Source organism: Ceratotherium simum, chromosome 19, assembly GCF_057802395.1.
Source record: "Ceratotherium simum simum isolate JZ-2026a chromosome 19, ASM5780239v1, whole genome shotgun sequence".
Taxonomy (NCBI): Eukaryota; Metazoa; Chordata; class Mammalia; order Perissodactyla; family Rhinocerotidae; genus Ceratotherium; species Ceratotherium simum.
In genome coordinates, this window is record NC_141918.1 from 50688061 (window position 1) to 50709976 (window position 21916).

General features: G+C 39.5%; 1 protein-coding gene across 4 annotated transcripts in view; it reads left to right on the top strand.

Annotated features, from left to right (window-relative positions):
* AKAP7 (A-kinase anchoring protein 7) overlaps positions 1-21916 on the top strand; it is a 142931-nt gene that overhangs the window by 43896 nt on the left and 77119 nt on the right. For all 4 annotated transcript variants that reach the window (XM_087444119.1, XM_087444117.1, XM_087444116.1 and 1 more), the window contains exon 6: positions 10948-11060. In XM_087444119.1, coding sequence (XP_087300245.1) covers positions 10948-11060 — 113 coding nt within the window. The remainder of the gene's footprint in view (positions 1-10947; positions 11061-21916) is intronic.

The following is a 21916-nucleotide window of genomic DNA, read 5'->3' on the forward strand; positions in this document are numbered from 1 at the left end:
TGTCTCAGGAGATGCCAGATGGTGACCCAAGACCTAGGTGCCACCCCCTCGACCCCCCACCATGTAAAACGCTATGATGCTCTGTGAGCTGCATTCCCCTTCAACTGAAATACAGTCCCAGGGAAAAAGTTCAAATTGCCTGACAGTAAATTTCTTCCACCAGGAAGAAATGTATATTCTAGTTGATATATGAGTAGAGAAAGTTACTCTCACACATAAATTTCCCCTTGCTTAAAACCCTCAAAATTTCCCACCAGACATAGAATAAAATCCAGAGGTTTTGCCATGCCCCATAAGAGCCTGCATACTTCTCTGAACCCATTTCTTACTTCTTCCCCAAATCCCCACTCACTCTGCTCCACTGGTCCTGCCCTTTTGCTGTGTTTGGATCTACTGAACACTCCGCACCTTAGGAGACAGACGTTCCTTCTGCCACGAGTCCTCTCCCCCAGACACGCACTCCATTCTCTTCTCCCCCTCGTTCAGGGGGGCTGCTCAGACAACTCATCTTCTGAGCAGGATTCCCAGACCACCATGTCTAGGAGAGCACCCCCTTTTCTTCCACATCCCTTTGTGTATCCTCACATCCTGCTTTATTGTTCTTCATATCACTGATTGAGACCTGACATTATTTTATGTATTTGTTTGTGGCACCCCGCATATGTGAAGGCTCCACGAGGGCAGGGGATTCGTTTTGTTCATTGTATCCCAGCACCTAGAACAGTCCCTGGTGTATAGTAGGCTCCGGATAATTACTAGCTGAATGAATGAATGATCAAATCTGGGTGTGTCAACTGAAATGCATATCTGCTATACAAGTTTTAAGATAATATAACCACATTTTACCTTTTGTTTGAGAATATTTCTTAGAAGGGAGAAAGAAGATTGTGGGTTCTTTGTGTAGGAGGCAGCATGAACTTTGTAGTCACTCAGATTTGAGTTCAAGTTCTAACCTCACCACTACCTAGCTGAGTGATCTTTGAATAAACTATTAACATTTCAGAGTCTCAGTTTCTTAAATTTTCCAAATAGGAATAATAACTTAATAATGCAGACGATAAAGGATACATAAAACACCTAGCACAAAGGTGATGTGCAATTCAAATTCAGCTGGTGCTGTTGAGCACCCAGTAGATCCAGGCATGTGCTGCAGGCACCTGGGCACTGAGCTGGTTGATGCACCTGCTCTGCTCAAGGGGCCTCTTCTGTGACCGCAGACCCTCTTCCCGGCTCTGTGTCTTTCATGCCAGCCAGTGCAGTAGCCCCCACACCAGGTATAACTGGCAAGACTTACAGTTATGTCATTGGTAAATAAAATGCAGCCATTTAATTCTTGTCTTGTGCAGGTATTTCCATTTTGAAACTCTGCTCTTCTCTGTGAATTATATTCATGCTATTTTATTCTTTTCATACAGATCAGTCATTTTAGAAAAACCCTTCATTTTCTCAGAAAGGATAACATGATATCTTTGTTCTGTTCATTCCCCCATCTTTTCTTTTTTTTTTTGGTTGATTTATTTTTTCATTTTTTTAATTGATGTTTTAATAGTTTTTAACATTGTGAAATTTTGGGTTGTACATTTTTGTTTGTCCATCACCATATATATGACTCCCTTCACCCCTTGTGCCCACCCCCTACCCCCATTGCCCCTGGTAACCACAATACAGTTTTCTCTGTCCATGTCTTGGTTTATATTCCACATATGAGTGAGATCATACAGTGTTTGTCTTTTTCTTTCTGGCTTACTTCACTTAACATAATACCCTCCAGGTCCATCCATGTTGTTGCAAATGGGACGATTTTGTCTTTGTTTTATGGCTGAGTAGTATTCCATTGTATATATATACCACATTTTCTTGATCCAGTCATCAGTCGAGGGACACTTAGATTGCTTCCACTTCTTGGCTATGGTGAATAATGCTGCAATGAACATAGGGGTGCATAAGCATCTTTGGATTGTTGATTTAAGGTTCGTTGGATAGATTCCCAGTAGTGGGATGGCTGGATCATAGGGCATCTCTATTTTTAATTCTTTGAGGAATCTCCATACCGTTTTCCATAGAGGCTGCACCAGTTTGCATTCCCACCAGCTGTGTATGAGCGTTCCTGTTTCTCCACATCCTCTCCAACATTTGTTGTTTTTTGTCTTGGTGATTATAGCCATTCTAACGGGCGTGAGGTGATATCTTAGTGTTGTTTTGATTTGCATTTCCCTGATGATTAATGATGTTGAACATCTTTTCATGTGCCTATTGGCCATCTGTATATCTTCTTTGGAGAAGTGTCTGTTCATTTCCTCTTCCCATTTTTTGATCGGGTTGTTTTTTTGTTGTTCAGTTGTGTGAGTTCTTTATATATTATGGAGATCAACCCCTTGTCAGATGTATGTTTTGCAAATATTCTCTCCCAGCTGGTGGGTTGTCTGTTCATCTTGATTCTGGTTTCGTTTGTCTTGTAGAAGCTCTTTAATCTGATAAAGTCCCACTTGTTTATTTTTTCTTTAGTTTCCCTAGTCTGGGTAGGCATGTCATTATGACCAATGTCAAATAGTGTGTTGCCTATATTTTCTTCTATGAGTTTTATAGTTTCAGGTCTTACCTTCAGGTCTTTGATCCATTTTGAGTTAATTTTTGTGAATGGCAATAGCAGATGGTTCACTTTCATTCTTTTGCATGTGGCTGTCCAGTTTTCTCAACACCATTTATTGTTTCCTTTCTCCATTGTATGTTCTTAGCTCCTTTGTTGAAAATTAGCTGTCTGTATATGTGTGGTTTTATTTCTGGGCTTTCAATTCTGTTCCATTGATCTGTGTGTCTGTTTTTGTACCAGTACCATGCTGTTTTGATTACTATTGCTTTGTAGTATGTTTTGAGTCAGGGATTGTGATGCCTCCTGCTTTGTTCTTTTTTCTTCGGATTGCTTTAGCTATTCGGGGTCTTTTGTTGCCCCATATGAATTTTAGTATTCTTTTTTCTATTTCCGTGAAGAATGTCACTGGGATTCTGATTGGGATTGCATTGAATCTGTAGATTGCTGTAGGTAATATAGACATTTTAACTATGTTTATTCTTCCAATCCACATGCATGGGATATCTTTCCATTTCTTTATGTCATCATCAATTTCTTTCAATAATGTTTTGTAGTTCTCATTGTATAGGTCATTCACCTCCTTGGTAAGATTTATTCCTAGGTATTTTATTCTTTTTGATGCAATTGTAAATGGTATTATCTTTTTGAGCTCTCTTTCTGTTAGTTCGTTATTAGCATACAGAAATGCAACTGGATTTTGTAGATTGATTTTGTACCCTGCAACTTTGCTGTAGTTGTTGACTATTTCTAATAGTTTTCCAATGGATTCTTTAGGGTTTTCTATATATAAAATCATGTCATCTGCAAATAGTGAGAGTTTCACTTCTTTGTTACCTATTTGGATTCCTTTTATTCCTTTTTCTTGCCTAATTTCTCTGGCCAAAACCTCCGGTACTATGTTGAACAGGAGTGGTGAGAGTGGGCAGCTCTGCCTCGTTCCTGTTCTCAGAGGAATGGCTTTCAGTCTTTCCCTGTTGAGTATGATGTTGGCTGTGGGTTTGTCATAAATGGCCTTTATTATGTTGAGGTACTTTCCTTCTATTCCCATTTTGTTGAGAGTTTTTATCATAAATGGATGTTTTATCTTGTCAAATGCCTTCTCTGCGTCTATTGAGATGACCATGTGGTTTTTATTCTTTGTTTTGTTGATGTGATGTATCACGTTGATTGATTTGCGGATGTTGAACCATCCCTGCATCCCTGGTATAAATCCCACTTGGTCATGATGTATGATCTTTTTAATGTATTGCTGTATTCGGTTTGCCAATATTTTGTTGAGGATTTTTGCATCTATGTTCATCAGCGATATTGGCCTGTAATTTTCTTTCTTTGTATTGTCTTTGTCTGGCTTTGGTATCAGGGTGATGTTGGCCTCATAGAATGATTTAGGAAGTGTTCCATCTTCCTCTGTTTTTTGGAATATTTTGAGAAGGATGGGTATTAAATCTTCTTTGAATGTTTGGTAAAATTCACCGGAGAAGCCATCTGGTCCTGGACTTTTATTTTTTGGGAGGTTTTTGATTACTATTTCAATCTCTTTACTTGTGATTGGTCTATTCAGATTCTCCATTTCTTCTTGGTTCAGTTTTGGGAGGTTGTATGAGTCTAAGAATTTATCCATTTCTTCTAGATTGTCCAATTTGTTGGCATATAATTTCTCATAGTATTCTCTTATAGTCCTCTGTATTTCCGTGGTATCCGTTGTAATTTCTCCTCTTTCACTTCTAATTTTATTTACTGGAGCCTTTTCTCTTTTTTTCTTAGTAAGCCTGGCTAAGGGTTTGTAGATTTTGTTTATCTTCTCGAAGAACCAAGTCTTTGTTTCATTAATCCTTTCTACTGTTTTTTTGGTCTCAATTTCATTTATTTCTGCTCTGATTTTTATTATTTCTCTCCTTCTGCTGACTTTGGGCTTCGTTTGTTCTACTTTTTCTAGTTCTGTTAGGTGTAATTTAAGGTTGCTTATTTGGGCTTTTTCTTGTTTGTTAAGGTGGGCTTGTATCGCTATGAGTTTCCCCTCTCAGGACCGTTTTTGCTGCGTCCCATATGGTTTGGTATGGCATATTTTCATTTTTGTTTGTTTCCAGATAGTTTTTGATTTCCCCTTTAATATCATCAATGATCCATTGGTTGTTCAGTAGCATGTTGTTTAATCTCCACATTTTTGTCACTTTCCCAGTTTTTTTTTCATGGTTGATTTCCAGTTTCATAGCATTATGTTCTGAAAAGATGCTTGTTATGATTTCAATCTTCTTAAATTTATTGAGGCTTGCTTTGTTTCCCAACATATGGTCTATCCTTCAGAATGTTCCATGTGCACTTGAGAGGAATGTGTAGTCAGCCGTTTTGGATGGAGTGCTCTGTATATGTCTACTAGGTCCATCTCGTCCAGTTTTTCATTTAAGTCTGCTATTTCTTTATTGACTTTTTGTCTGAATGATCTATCCATTGATGTAAGTGGGGTATTAAGATCCCCTACTATTACTGTGTTGTTGTTAATGTCTCCTTTTAGGTTTGTTAATAGTTGCTTTATGTACTTTGGTGCTCCTATGGTGGGTGCATATATATTTATAATTGATTTGTCTTCTTGGTGGAGTGTCCCTTTTATCATTATATATTTCCCTTCTTTGTCTCCCTTAACCTGTTTTATCTTGAAGTCTACTTTGTCTGATATGAGTATGGCAACACCTGCTTTCTTTTGTTTGCCATTGGCTTAGAGTATTGTCTTCCATCCTTTCACTCTGAGCCTGTGCTTGTCTTTAGAGCTGAGATGTGTTTCCTGGAGGCAGCATATTGTTGGGTCTTACTTTTTAATCCATCCTGCCACTCTGTATCTTTTGATTGGAGAGTTCACTCCATTTACATTTAGGGTAATTATTGATATATGAGGGCTTAATGTTGCTGTTTTGTCACTTATTTTCTGGTTCTTTTGCATTTCCTTTGTTTCTTGTCCCATTTGTTTTGGGCTGCCAGTTCAGTTTGGTTGTTCTGTCTTATGACTCTTACTAGTTTTCTCTTTGTTTATCATATGTGATTTTGTTTTGGTTATTTGTTTAGTGGTTACCTTGAGGTTTGTGTAAAAAATCTTGTGTATGAGATAGTCCATTATCTGATGGCCTCCTATTTCCTTATACTAAGTCAATTCAATCACTTTCCTCTTCCCCTTCTAATTCGTTCTTGTTATACCTTATTCTATCTTGTGTTGTAAGTGTATGTTTACAGTGATGAGGTTAAATTTATTTTTGGTGAATTCCTTCCTTTGATCTTTGATTTTGGTATTTAAGTGGTTGCTAACCTATTTCGGTAAAGATCTACTATTTTTCTCCTTGCTCCAAGCTTTGTATTCCCTTTCTCTTCTTTTTTTCAGGCCTGAGGGCCTTCTTGAGTATTTCTAGTAGTGGGGGTCTCGTGGCCATGAACTCCCTTAGCTTTTGTTTATCTGGGAAAGTTACTATTTCTCCATCATATTTGAAGGATATTTTTGCTGGATAGAGTATTCTTGGCTGAAAGTTTTTGTCTTTCAGTATTTTGAACATGTCATTCCAGTGTCTCCTAGCCTGTAAAGTGTCTGTTGAGAAATCCGCTGAGAGCCTGATTGGAGTTCCTTTGTACGTTATTTTTTGTTTTTGTCTAGCTGCCCTTAATATTGTTTCTTTGTCATTGACTCTGGCCAGCCTTACCACTAGATGTCGTGGAGTGGGCCTTTGTCTGCTAATATATTTAGGTGATCTGTTGGCTTCACTTACTGGTATTTCCTGCTCCTTCCCCAGATTCGGAAAGTTCTCAGCTATTATTTCCTTGAATAGGCTCTCTGTTCCTCTTTTCCTCTCTTCTCCCTCAGGAATACCTATAATTCTTATGTTACATTTCCTAATAGAGTCATATATTTCTCGGAGACTTTCTTCATTTCTTTTTAGTCTTAGTTCTCTTGCCTCTTCCATCTGGAGCATATCTGTATGCTTATCTTCTAAAATGCTAATTCTTTCCTCCATATTGTCAGCTCTGTTCTTTAAAGATGCCAGATTCTCCTTTATCTGCTCCATTGTGTTCTTCATCTCCATCAGCACTGATTGGTTTTTCTTTATGATTTCAATCTCTTTTGTGAAGAAACTCCTAATCTCATTGAATTGTTTGTGTTGTCTCGTATTTCGTTGAGTGTTTTTATGATAGCTATTTTGAAATCTCTGTCGTTTAGGTTATGGATTTCTGTGTCTTCAGGGTTGGTTTCTGGGCGCTTGTCGTTTTCCTTCTGGTCTGGTGATTTCATGTATCTTTGCATTGTGGTTCCTGTATTGGCTGTTTTTCCTCATCCTGGAAATCTCTGGTTGCAATTTCCACCCACCACCACTGTGTGGGGGTAAAGGGCTGTGTAATCTGAGCCCCCTGTGCTCTGTGGTGGTTTTTCACTGCAATCCGCTGGTGGGATCGCTTGGTCTGGTCTGGTTGGCTGAGCTGCAGGGTCCTGTTTTCGGGGAGGGGGGCTCTCTCTTTTGCCCGCTGGGTCCCTGGCGTGGAGGGCTTCTCCTTCACCCCTCGTTATCCGCTCTCTGGGGTGCACAGATGTTGATGGTACCCCGTAGCAGTTCTGAGTCCTCTGTGTGGGAGTTTCCCACTGGCTGAGAGAGCCCGAAGAGCTACGGTTTCCCGCAGAGGGCCACCCCTCCCCCCTCTCTGGGAGCCGCGTGGATTGGAATAGCTGATCTGATGGGGAGGGAGAGGAGTTCTCCTTACCTCTCCTCACTTCCTCCAGGGGCCCAGCATGTTCCACTCTCAGATGTGCGGCAGTGTGGATCTTTCCGATCTTGCTTTTCACTGTCTAGGATTCCGTTGTAGGTCTGTGACTGTTCCTTTTGTTGTATCTTATCGGGGGAAGAGTTCATGGGAAAGCTCACTCCGCCATGACGCTGACGTCACCCTCATTCCCCCATCTTTTTAATTTTAGGTTCACATGCAAAAAATCTGAAGTCATAAAGTATTAAAAAAATTCAGGTGTGATAGAAATATATTTGTTTTCAGCTAAGTATTTCTGGTTATAATTATGTACATCATCAGTAATGTACAGATTCCAGTAGAATTGTTGGTTAAGACTAAAGCATTCTTATGACTCTAGTATTGCATTAAAACATCTTTTATTTTTAAGGACAGATTTTCTGGAAACATTAGATAATCTTTTATTAGGTTTATGGTTTTTAATTGTTAGAAAAATTGGACATGTAGCACTGATAAGAAATAACTAAATTTAAAAGGGACAATTTCTCACTAAATATTTCGATTGAATATGGTCTTATTTGAGATTCGAAGTCCTGTCCTGTGCTCTCTATATAACAAGTTTCTATTTTTTTTGTGGACAGTATTAGTGAGATTATTACTACTGAAGGGACCCTATATACGTTTTTTGATCACTAGTTTTTAAACTTTTTTTGGTAAGTGTTGGAATCCTTTTAAAAAATGAAATGGTACTCAGAAGCTCAGTGTGTAGAACAGGGGAGCTTCTCTGACTGAAGCTGATGTGTGTGTGGACCTGGCCGGAAGTGGCAGAATTCTCTGCCTTCCTCTTCCTCATTGAGTTGTTGAGGTAGCTCTGTGCCCTTCACTGACCCCAGGGGTCAAGCTGGGGTCTCAGACCTAGAATTGAGGAGTGAAACATGGCCAGAGTAGAAGTGAGGGCACCTGGATTCCAGGTCCTTCTCTACTACCAACAAGCAGTGTGACCTTGAGCATCAACTACTTATATTTCATTTTTCTTATCTTGAGAGTTGACTTACGCATTAGCCCTACCTGATTTTGAGATAAAGAGACCAGATGAGGAGCTGTTTACCAAAGGCCTTTGAAGTGAATTGTTCACATAGATGGCCAAAAATTCTGTCCTCCTATTTGTGCAGTCTAGTATGATGCTCGTGCACTCGTAGCAAGGTCATATTGCTAATGTAGAGTCAGTTTGTTATTGTACTTACTTTATTTTTATATATTCAAAAGTCATATATGCTCATTGTAATCATTCAAACAATAAGCATATGTATAAAGAAAACATTACTAGACTCCCCTGCTTCTGTTCAATCTCAACTCCCATCCTCAGATATTCTATGCTAATACAAACATAAATATAGAGAATTATTTTCTTTCTTTATCTCTCTCTGAAAACAAACCGTGGAATCGTGTTATAGATACAGTAACCATGCAACTTACCTTTTTTTGCTTAATAGATCCTGGACATCTTCTCAGGCCAATATGTGCAGCTCTGAATCACTCTTTATTCTGATAGTCCTTAGTATGGCCAGATGGCAATTTAGCAACCATTTCTTTATTGATGAACGTTATTTCTAGTTTGTGCTGATTCAAACAATGCCAAATATCTTCTATATAGAATTTTATGTGCTAATACTTTTATTTTTGTGCTTTTTACTAGAATTGGAGTTGCTAGTTCAGAATGCTTGTGCAGTTTAAATTTCAATAGTTACCGCCCAGATTATTTTCCGTTGTTGTTGCAGCAACTCTCGTTCCTCAACAGCTGTTGTTTCTTCAAGTATTTTCTCTATTTCCTTCTCTCTCGCCTCTTTTTCAGGGACTCCGGTTACGTATATATGAGGCAACTTGAAGTTACCCCACAGCTCACCAATGTTCTATTCTTTTTTCTATCTTTCTTTCTTTTTCCCTCTATGTTTTATTTTGGGTGATTTCTATTTCTGTGTTTTCAAGTTCACTAATTTTTTGTTCTGCAATGTCTAGTGTGTTGTTCATTCCTTCCAGTTTGTTTTTCTCAGACATTGCAGTTTTCATCTCTCTAGGTTTGATTTGGTCTTTTTCATAGCTTGCATATCTCTACTTAACTTTTTGAACATAAAGAACACAGTTATAACAACTATTATCTGCTAATTCTAACATCTGTGTCAGTTCTGAGTCACTTTTGGTTAATTGATTTATCTCCTCATTATGGGTTGTATTTTCTTGTTTGTTTGCATGCCTGGTCATTTTTGATTAGACGCCAGGCATCGTGAAGTTTACCTTGTTGGATGCTGGATAGTTTTGTATTCCTGTAAATATTCTTGGGCTTTGGGTTTTTTTTTTTTTTTTTTTTTGGTGAGGAAGATTGGCCCTGAGCTAGCATCTGTTGCCAATCTTCCTCTTTTTGCTTGAGGAAGATTGTCCCCGAGCTAACATCTGTGCCAGTCCTCCTCTATTTTTTGTATATTGGACACTGCCACAGCGTGGCCTAATGAGTGGTGTGTAAGTCTGCACCTGGGATCTGAAGCCATGAACCCTGGGCCCCTGTAGCGGAGCACGCAAAGTTAACCATTACGCCACCGGGCCGGCCCCTCTTGGGCTTTGTTTTTGGACATAATTAAGTTACTTGGAAACAGTTTTTTCCTTTTGGGTTTTGCTTCTAAGACTTGTTAGGTGGGACTAGAGCGGTACCAGTCCAGGGCTAATTTTTCCTACCACTGAGGCCAGACTCTTCTGTCTGTTCTACCCAGTGTCCCATGAATCTTGAGGCTTTCCAGTCTGGCTGATTAGAACAGGCAGTTTCCTGCTGGACACTGTTCTCTCTAATCCTTTCAAATGTGTTAGCCCATTCTCAGGTGGTTTGCTCACACTTATGTGCTGGTCAGTACTCAGCTGAATACTGTAGGGGGACCCTTTGCAGATCTCTGGAGTTTTCTCTGTGCAGGTCTCAATTTTCCCGTACTGTCCTGTGAGCTCTAGATGCCTTGGTCTCTCCTACTTTCAACTCTTTTTCCAAAACCCAGTGAGATGACTGGGCTCCATCTGGGTTTCTCCTCCTTGCACAGAGGCCCAGACACTCAATGATGCAAGCTGGGGCAATGAAGGGCTCACCTTGTTTGTTTCTCATTTCTCAGGGATCACTGACCTTCACTGCCTAATGTGCCGAGTCTTGCAAACCATGGTTTCATGGACTTTGTCCTTTTTTTCATTGTTTCAGATGGTAAGAGGGTAAATCCAATTCTTGTTATTCCATCTTGGTCGGAAGCAGAAGTTTTAGATATGAAAGATTACAGATAAGCTAGTCCTTTTTCATACATATGGATATCACTGGGATGTTCAGTGAAAATCACACCATATGAGCCAAACAATTATTTTATTAAATATTCCCTTTTCAAATTATTGCTTTTGTGTGCTTTATCCAAAGTTTAAAATCACTGCAGATTTAACTGTTATAACACGTTTATCATACACATTGTGTTTTTTTCTCACTTTTAAGAAAAATAATATTTCAAACAGGTATATAAAGTAATCTTCATTATAAAATAATTTATTATTTTTTGAATTGCCGTTTTCATAATTAAGGACAACCATGTGTTAAACAGTAGCATTTTTGTGTTTCTTTTCATTTCCTTTAGAGGCTGCAAAGAGGACATTTCAAGAGAAAGGGATCTTGGCAGGGGAAAGCAGAGGTTTTAAGCCTCATTTGACCTTCATGAAATTGTCCAAAGTTCCATGGCTCCGGAAGAAGGTGAGTGGACATTTTTATGACAAGCCTTGTTTTACTGGCCACACCAGCCTTAAGCATGGTCAGGGGCATGAGTGACGTTTGTAGTGGTTTTTCCATACCGTACCGCTATTGCTCCTGGGGTTCCAAGTCAGTTTGGTTCCAATTCCCAAGGACGCTGAGTTGGCTCACAAGCTTCCATGGAGGCTGTTACAGCTGTGCCCTCCTTTGCCATGGTGGCTGCCAGCTGCATACCCGACCATCATTTATTTACTGCTGCTTCATCTGTTGCCACATCTGCTTCATCCTGTGAAGAGCCTCGAGGCGGTGCCAGGGTTCTGTTTTGTTGCTTTCTTTGCTCACGGTTGTTTGCAGCCTGCTGTTCTCAGAGCTTCCTCCACTGGCCTGCATACCTGGTGCTGCTCACTGCGACTGGGGTCTTCAAGGCAGGACAAGCTTTTTTACCCCCCTTTACATAGCTCTTTCAAGGTTTCCAGAAGCTCACCATCCTCTTTCATCAGTGGCCTCTGTTGAGGGCTTGGAGCAAGTGTTCCAGGGACTGGGCAAGAGGGTAACTGAGGGTTCCCCCCACCCCAGGTACTTAAAGAACTTCTCTGAGGATGGTGAAAAGTGACACAAGCCAAGGGACATGTCTCTGGACTCCCCTGTCTCAGGGTGACTTTCTGCCTTCCCGGGCCACCCCCTCCTCCCTCAGAGGTTGGAATAAGTTTAGACTTTCTTCTGGATTCATGAGCATTTCTCCTGGAAGCCTAAGGGCACCCTTCATTGTTTTTCCCATTTCAGCCTAGGGAGTTTCTCATGCCAGTTAAGACCCCTGCCGACTGCTCTGATAGACCACAGTTTTGGCGATGGGCATGCAGATTAGTATTTGCTCCTGCTCTCCATGACCCTTTGCTGCACTTAAGACTGATTTGCAGCTCTATAAGTGAAGGTCATGTTTATTAGTAAGTAGATCTTTTTTCTAAATTTGGCAATTTTGTATTTAATGTCTCTGTGCTCAGAAAGCCTTTTTGGTCCTTTAAAATGTGTGTTTGGGTGATTGACCACCCTGTGGTTATGAGTTTTCTACAAACTATTGTAAATTTCTCCTCAAAAAGATATCTTGCATTTCTTTTTAATAACTATGCCACAAACTCAATAATAACTATATTAGGTGCCATCCAGAAGATTTAGGTAAAAATAATTTGTGTAAATAATGGATTTTGAAATTTGGAATGGTAACAACTGACCAAATTCGTAGACTGACAGTTTACTTTTTTGCTCGTTGTCTTTCCTGTTTTGCTTTCAAATGGATTGTCATCTTCCCAGTGGTTTCAAACTTAATCACAGAATGACAAATCAGTGGTGAAGGTAATATCCGCCTTTCATAATGTTTCTTTGTCTTTACAATATTAACTTTGAGATGAGAGCACCCAAGGACATTTATCAAAGGAGTGTTTAAGCTGCTCTAGGATCTCTATTTCAACATTTCAGACTGCGTTCAGAAGATTCCTAGGCAGTTAATGTCACAGAATCTGCTCCCTTCCTTTATAGAGAATGGAGATGAGACTTGGAAAGGTTAAGTGATGGAATGAGATCACGTTCTCCTCAGTTGCAGAGCCCTGTCTAGAATCCATCTCATCTCAGTCTCAGTCTCATATTCTTCCCTCCCTCCCACTGGCCAAGTCCACTTCCTCCATGTTCGTTTCTATATGTGAGGAGCTCCTGGGCCCAAATCGTATTAATTCAACAAATATTTATTGAGGCCTACTATGTGCCAGATGCTGGATGCTGGGCCTGGAGTGAAGCTCAAAATAGAAACAGTCCCTGCTTGAATGGTGTAGAAAATCTAAATCAGATGGCATTTTGTTTAGATCAGACTGGTTAATCTTTAGAAAATAAATTATGGTCTTACTGTCTTTCAGAAAGCCAAATAAGAATTTTTTCTTTTCGTTTATGGAAAGACTCTGTTCCTGATTACTACTGTGATGTTCAGTGTTTCTGAATACGTGTGAAAGTGTATCTTGAACTTTGGGATCCGGGAGTCGCCTCGGGCGCTTGTTCAAGCTGCAGATTTCCACCCTCTGACTTTAGATCTAGAGTGGGGTCTAAAGACCTTGACTTTGATGTGCGGTCAGTGCCACAGGTGATTCTGATCCAGATGGTCTGCTGAGTAGTATACCCTGAGACTGCAGGCTTAAATAAATATCCAGCATTTTCTTTATGCAGCAAGTCATTAGTTCCATTGTAAAAGTTAAAACCAGTAGGAATAGGTGGCATACAAAAAAGTGGATTTTTATTATGCTTTGTGGTTTGGAATGCAGATGATTCGAAAATGGTAGCTCTTCAGTCTTTTTCTTCTTAATGCTTACATTTCCAACTATCTAGTCACCTCTCTCAGCACTAATTCTATTTTGGGTTTTTATTCTGGGTCCACCATTTACGAGGGAGTGGCCATTGGTAAAGTCAGTAATGGAATGTGTTGCTAGCTTTCAGTGTTATTTAGATTGACAACGAAATAAAAGGAGAAATAATAGGGTTTTTTCACTAAAATATTAGGAAGTTTGTCTCATTTCAAGTACTTTATTTTAAGTTATTTTAATGATAAAAGTATTAGGTGAGTATATGCTCACTGTAAACAATCCAAATACATACAGACGTATAGAGTGAGATACAATTTCTCCCTCATCACCTCCCTGCCACCCCCTTCCCTTCAGTATAATTTCTCTCTGTAGGTAGTCTGTCCTCCTGACCTTTTCCTATGCACGGCAAATATGCATAGACTTAGATACGTGCACATAGTTCCTTTAAGACAGAAATAGTGTGATGTTCTCTATGTTATTTCGATTTATCATAATTTAAATATTCTCCCCTTGATGAATAATTACGTTGATTTCTGTTTCTTTGCTCCCACAAGCAGTGCTGCAGTGAACATTCTTATTCATTTTTCTTTGGGTAGATATGGCAGTATTTCAAAGAACCAGTTCCCATGGGGCCGGCCCCATGGTGTAGTGGTTAAGTGCACACACTCTGCTGCTGGCGGCCAGGGTTCGGATCCCGGGCGTGCACTGATGCACCTCTTGTCAGGCCATGCTGCGGCGGCATCCCACATAAAGTGGAGGAAGATGGGCACAGATGTTAGCCGAGGGCCAGTCTTCCTCAGCAAAAAGAGGAGGATTGGCGTGGGTGTTAGCTCAAGGCTGATCTTTCTCACAAAAAAAAAAAGAACCAGTTCCTTGAAATGGAATTCCAAGGTCAGAGGGTATTGTGCATTTTAACTTTTCAAAGTTAAGTTTTGCAGTTTTCAAAAACACTGCAAATTGCCTTTTTTGGTGGGGGGGGAGATTAACTCTGAGCTAACATCCGTTGCTAATCCTCTTCTTTTTGCTGAGGAAGATTGGCCCTGGCTTAACATCCGTGCCCATCTTCCTCTACTTTATGTGGGATGCCGCCACAGCATGGCTTGATGAGCGGAGTGTTGGTCTGCGTCCGGGATGGGAACCTGAGAACCCCGGGCTGTGAAGGCAGAGAGCATGAACTTAACCGCTACGCCACCGGGCCAGCCCCCGCAAATTGCCTTTTAAAACAATAGTGCCAATTTATATTTCCAACCGTGTTGTATGAGAGGAACATTTCTTAGGATAAATTTGAGGTAGAAGGACCATCAAAGATTATGAATGGTGGCTTACAAATTGGTATTGCCCTTTGAGCTGTGAATTAAGCAATTCACATAAGAAAAATTAAAATATTCATATTCTTTAACTAAGGAGTTCATGCTGCTTACATTATCCTAAAGAAATAATTTAAAAGAAGAAATTCTTTATGTCTAAAAATGTTTACTGAAGCATTATCTATAATAGGGAAAAGTTAGACATGACTTCCATAACAATAAAGGAATGTTTAAGTCAATTATGGTAAATTATATCAATGATTTAAGCAGCTATTAAAATAAATACTTATAAGGACTGTGTAACAACATAAAAAGGTAAATAAAATATAGAATCTATACTATAATTAAAGTTATATAAAAATAGTTTCCTTGGATTTGCCTTGCACACACGTTAAGGTGCTTCAATGTATTTCGGAGGCAAAAAGTGGGTTCCCACAATTGCCCCTGATTTCCTGATTTTTCTGTTTGATCAGTGAATAGAGCTGACCTTAATGTCACCCAGAATATAGTAAATGCCCCTTGACATTCTCAGGATTCCTATCTTGGTTGATTGGGGGTTTGCTGGATTCTGAGGAAGAGTGGAGCCTTGGTGGCCTGAGTGTAGAAGGAAGTGGTGATGGGCAAGTTAGATGCTCCATACAATTCAGGGATGAGGGGAAGCCACTAGATGCAGAAAACCTGAAGGTTTTCCATCATCTTGAGCAGTGTTCCCTGAGTTGATGGTATGGATGTGGGTGCACAGTGAGAGTCTAGAAAAGAGCAAATGATACCTCCTGCTAAGCTGCTTGGTTTTGAAGGCTGGTGCTAGTTGGTGTACTCCTTATATTTTGATTTGACTTGCTAGAGGGTTGTCTGGAAATCATTTTATGTAGTGAGTAGATACTAGTGCACTCCTAAGATACTGGTGGTACTTACTGTTGTTGCGATAGAGATGATAATTATTGGTAAAAAGGGGTATTCTGGGTAGAAGAGTGCTCTGGATTATTGTAGGCAAATTCTGAGACAGTAAGATAGATGATCCATTCATTATTATCTCCAGGAGGTAAAACCAATCATTCTGTAGTAGTACCTCAATTGATATTTTTGTCACCATATAATGTGTCATTTTTAATGACCTAAAAAGCTGTTATTCGTGCTGACATTAAAAAAAAATTCAAAGTTGGAGCCATAATTGGTCTGTTCATGCAAGTAAAACATCTCATTGACTTAAAAGATGTGGACAACCGTCTGGTGCAGGGGAGGAGTGTTCACCACTACTGGGGTGGTCGTAGAGATCTAGTGTGAAGATTTCCCAGTGATGTTCAGTGTTGGCTACAGGAGTCCTTGGCTTCTGGGGTACCATCCTCTGGTAGGCACCTGTTTGTGGGTAACAGCGTTCAGCAGAGGTAACCAAAAGCCCAGTGGAGTAATGGAAAGTTCTATAGATTGTGTTCAGAATTTTGAAAGTATAGAAACTGTCCCTCAAATTTCCTGATGTGGAACTTCCTTGGCCACAGCATGATATTCTGCTTCCCACGCTAGAGAACTGAGTTCTCTAGCTTAGATTCTGGGAAACGTAAGAGTCTTCTTGGCAATTCTACATTTTTCTAACACCAGGAGGCATTTAGTCAACGTGTCAGTTTTGCATATCCTTAGTTTCATGAAATTATAGTGGGGTATATTGCATAAGGATATTGAAAGTGGTTATTGTATATTTTAAAGCTATTTTGATTATCACTGTGCTTCAAAGTTATAGTTTTTTCATCAAATGAATGAAGCCTCAGAAAATCTTAAGTTACTATGTCTCTGAAAGAGAAACTGAAATTCAAGTTATTTGTACAGTTTCCTTAGAATGTATTTGTTTCGCACGGCGAATCTGCTCCTTGTGCAGCCCCATGCTTTTTATAGTGCATTCTTTTCGATTTATTTTTCTCCTTGAGTGACCTTGTGTTTCTGTGATTTAAACATTGCAGAAGCCGGTTGGTTAGAAGTGTGTGTTAACACTTGGTGGCAGAAGAATACCAATTTCAAATCAAGCAAGCATCTTAATGCAGATCTAGATTCCTCAAGGAATAAATGTTTCATGGATAGATCAGTTGTTTTTAAGCATAAATTATTTTCTGGGCTTCTTAGATATCTTTCCTGATTTATGACTCTTTTCAAATTACTAACACAGCACTTCACTGTCAAAGCTATGGTTTATTAATTGACGCTTCCTTGCAACAGCTTTTCACAGAGACAGACAATGAGAGAACTTTAGAATGAAAGAAATGATCTTGGAAATTGTTAGCTACTGCTTTCACTTAGACTGGTTTGTTTGAGTGCGGAATTTGATACGTACATAGCCCGGGTGGAGAGGTGGTTATCCGATCATGTGATGGTGAGTCTAGGGGAGGTAGGGAGTGGATATAGGGCACTCATCAGTAGGAGTAGCAATGGGAAGTGGAAAAGGAGAGCACTTGCTGAAAATTCTGTTCTGATGGTACAATTAAGGGGAATCGCAGGCCTTGAATTGTTTGGTGATTGAATATACAGGACCAAGACTGTAATTACTAGGTTGGCCGAATCCCAACCTTCCTCTATGCCCTTCACCAGCCAGGAGCCCCTACTGTCATCTTTCCTCATCCACTACCATTATTTACTCTAATATATCTATCAGGTAGCACATTTTCTCAGGATTTTGTTAACTGGCCTGTTATAACTTGGCTGCCACTCACTTTCTTGGGTCTGCATGATAAGTGGGCACTTATAAACCATTTCAAAACTCAGGAGTACTAGACTATTCCTTCTCAAAGGAGTCTCTGTAATAAATTTGAAGGAGTGTGAGTTTTCTTGTTTTAGCTCTATTGTTTAGCCCTGGACAAATCTCATACCTCTCTGTTTACTCGTAGTGAGAGGACGAAACTGGTCTTAATGCCTCTTGACTCCTGTGCTATTCTGAAATGTCTGTATGGTAAGCATTTTGAGTCATTAGGCTAATTTGGCTTCACATAGAGAATTTTTTTTTTAGACCGTAGTTTGGCTTTCTTGTATAGATGGAAGGAGAAGGACAGAAAGCAGAAAGATCTTTAAGTCCTGATAGGAAGATGGTGGCAATTTAGCTCCGAATCTTTCCAACTTCCCTCCTGGAAACCTACAGAGCAATGAAGACAATGGGGAAAATATCACAAACGACATCTTTAGTGAAACTAGGAGATAGAGACATCGGTAAAGACCAAATTATGTGCAAGTGTGGCCAGCAGGACTTGCATGAGAAGCTACTTCAGGGTGGGGAGGGCTGTAGAGAGAGGACCGGGCCTATGAGGACAGATCTGAGAAATCACCAGCAAATTATTGTTCCCAGCAGGTGAGGGCTCTGCTGTAAGAGGGCACAGGAATGAGAAAGGGGGCCAGGGAGATGTAAGCACCAGCTCAGAAAGGGAGGGGAGGGCCTCTGCAGCGGGGAAGGACGTCAGAGCTGGTGGTGGAGAGGCAGAGCGGGCCACCTGTCACAGGGGCTCATGTTTTAAGGAATGGTCCATCACTGTAGCCGAAGAGAAGCCTGCAAGACTGCCCTGCACTTCCTTTCCTCCAGCCCTAAAGAGGCTGCTTTAGATGCCCTTGGTATCAGTGAGCCTTTATTATTCCAGACAAAAGCTTGTCTCAAAAATACCCTTGGTAGAAGATAAAGCAGGCTGTTTCAGTGACCCATTTCTCAGTCTCCCAATGCCAAATGACTTAATTGCTCACAAGTTTTAGTTGTTTTTGAGTCTCCTTTCATATTACCAGGTGCACCTAGATCTAAGGCTGGGGTATAGAATTCTCCTTGGATTTTTCTTACTTAAAAATCAGTAAATAAAACACAACAACATATCTCTTTTTATTTTAATGATTTTTTTAAATTGATGTCATACTAGTTTATAAGATTGTGAAATTTTTTTTTGTGTGTGAGGAAGATCAGTCTTGTGCCAACATCTGCCAATCCTCCTCTTTTTTTGCTGAGGAAGACTGGCCCTGGGCTAACATCCGTGCCCATCTCCCTCCACTTTTATATGGGACACCACCACAGCATGGCTAGACAAGCCATGCGTCGATGCGCGCGGGATCTGAACCGGTGAACCCTGGGACGCCGCAGCAGAGTTTGCGCACTTAACCTCTTGCGCCACCGGGCTGGCCCTGAGCATTGTGAAATTTTAGTTGTACATTATTGTTTGTCAGTCACCATATGAATGCATCCCTTCACCCCTTGTGCCCACCCCCGCAAGCCCTTCCCCCTGGTAACCACCAAACTGTTCTCTCTGTCCGTGTGTTATTTTATCTTCCATATATGAGTGAAATCATGCAGTGTTTGTCTTCCTCTGCCTGCCTTATTTCACTTAACATAATACCCTCCACTTCCATCCATCTTGTTGCAAATGGGACGATTTTGTCTTTTTTTATGGTTGAGTAGTATTCCATTGTATATATATATACACACCACATCTTTATCCAATCATCAGGTGAGGGACACTTAGGTTGCTTCCACTTCTTGGCTATAGTGAATAATGCTGCAATGAACATAGGGGTGCATAAGCCTCTTTGGATTGTTGATTTCAGGTTCTTTGGATAAATACCCAGAAGTGGGGTAGCTTGATCATAAGGTATTTCTATTTTGAGTTTTTTGAGGAATCTCCATACTGTTTTCTACAGAGGCTGCACCAGTTCGCATTCCCACCAGCAGTGAATGAGTGTTCCTTTTTCTCCACAACCTCTCCAACATTTGTTATTTTTTGTCTTAGTGATTATAGCCATTCTAATGGTGTAAGGTGATATCTTAGTGTTGTTTTGATTTGCATTTCCCTGACAATCAGTGATGTTGAACATGTTTTCATGTGCCTATTGGCCATCTGTATGTCTTCCTTGGAAAAACGTCTGTTCATGTCCTCTGCCCATTTTTTGATCAGTTTGTTTTTTTGTTGTTAGTTGTGTGAGTTCTTTATATATTATGGAGATTAACCCCTTGTTGGATATATGCTTTGCAAATACTTTCTCCCAGCTGGTGGGTTGTCTTTTCATTTTGATTCTGGTTTCATTTGCCTTGCAGAAGCTTTTTAGTCTGATGAAGTCCCACTTGTTTATTTTTTCTTTTGTTTCCCTTGTCTGTGTAGACTTGAAATTCAAAAAAATCCCTCTATGACCAATGTCAAAGAGTGTACTACCTATATTTTGTTCCAGGAGTTTTATAGTTTCAGGTCTCACCTTCAAGTCTTTGATCTATTTTGAGTTAATTTTTGTGTATAGAGAAGGAAGATGGTCTACTTTCACTCTTTTGCTTGTGGCTGTCCAGTTTTCCCAGCACCATTTATTGAAGAGACTTTCCTTTCTCCATTGTATGTTCTTAGCTCCTTTCTCAAAAATTAGCTGTCCGTAGATGTGTGTTTTTATTTCTGGGCTTTCAATTCTGTTCCATTGGTCTGTGTGTCTGTTTTTGTATCAGTACCATGCTGTTTTAATTATTATAGCTTTGTAGTATATTTTGAAGTCAGGGATTGTGATGCCTCCAGCTTTGTTATTTTTTCTCAGGACTGCTTTGGCTATTCGGGGTCTTTGGTTCCCCCATATGAATTTTAGTATTCTTTGTTCTATTTCTGTAAAGAATGTCGTTGGGATTCTGATTGGGATTGCATTGAATCTGTAGATTGCTTTAGGTCGTATGGACATTTTAACTATGTTTATTCTTCTGGTCCATGTGCATGAGATGTCTTTCCATTTCTTTATGTCATCATCGATTTCTTTCAATAATGTCTTATAGTTTTCATTTTATAGGTCTTTCACCTCCTTGGTTAAATATATTCCTAGATATTTTAGTCTTTTTGTTGCAATTATAAATAGGATTGTATTCTCGACTTCTCTTTCTGCTAGTTCTTGTTAGTGTATAGAAATGCAAGTGATTTTTGTAAGTTGCTTTTGTACCCTGCAACTTTGCTTTAGTTGTTGACTGTTTCTGATAGTTTTCTGATGATTTTTTTTGGGTTTTCTATGTATAAAATCATGCCATCTGAAAACAGCGAGAGTTTTACTTCTTCATCGCCTATTTGGATTCCTTTTATTCCTTTTTCTTGCTTAATTGCTCTGGCCAAAACCTCCAGTAGTATGTTGAATAAGAGTGGCAAGAGTGAGCACCCTTGTCTTATTCCTGTTCTCAGAGGAATGGCTTTCAGTTTTTCCGCATTGATTATGATGTTGGCTGTGGGTTTGTCATATATGGCCTTTATTATATCAAAGTACTTTCCTTCTATACCCATTTTGTTGAGAGTTTTTATCATAAATGGATGTTGTATCTTTTCAAATGTCTTCTGTGCATCTATTGAGATGATCATGTGGTTTTTATTCTTCGTTTTGTTAATGTGGTGTATCACATTGATTGATTTGCGTATGTTGAACAATCCATGTGTCCTTGGTATAAATCTCAGTTGATCATGGTGTATGATCTTTTTGATGTATTGCTGTATTTCGTTTGCCAAAATTTCGTTGAGGATTTTTGCATCTATGTTCATCAGCGATATTGGCCTGTAATTTTCCTTCTTTGTATTGTCCCTGTCTGGCTTTGGTATCAGGGTGATGTTGGCCTCGTAGAATGTGGTAAGAAGTGTTCCATTTTCCTCTATTTTTTGGAATAGTTTGAAAAGGATAGGTATTAAATCTTCTTTGAATGTTTGGTGAAATTCTCCAGAGAAGCCATCTGGTCCTGAACTTTTATTTTTTGGGAGGTTTTTGATTACTGTTTCAATCTCTTTACATGTGATTGGTCTATTCAGATGCTCTATTTCTTATTGACTCAGTTTTGGGAGTTTGTATGAGTCTAAGAATTTATCCATTTCTTCTAGATTGTCAAATTTGTTGGCATATAGTTTTTCATAGTATTCTCTTATAATCCTTTGTATTTCTGTGGTGTCCATTGTAATTTCTCCTCTTTCATTTCTAGTTTTATTTATTTGAGCCTTTTCTCTTTTTTCTTAGTTAGTCTGGCTAAGGGTTTGTCAATTTTGTTTATCTTCTCAAAGAACCAGCTCTTTGTTTCATTGATCTTTTCTATTTTTTTCTTGTTTCAATTTCATTTACCTCTGCTCTAATTTTTATTATTTCCCTCCTTCTGTTAAGTTTCGTCTTTGTTTGTTTTTCTTTTTCTAATTCTGTTAGGTTTAGTTTAAGCTTGGTTATTTGGGATTTTTCTTGTTTGTTAAGGTGGGCCTGTATTGCGATGAGTTTCCCT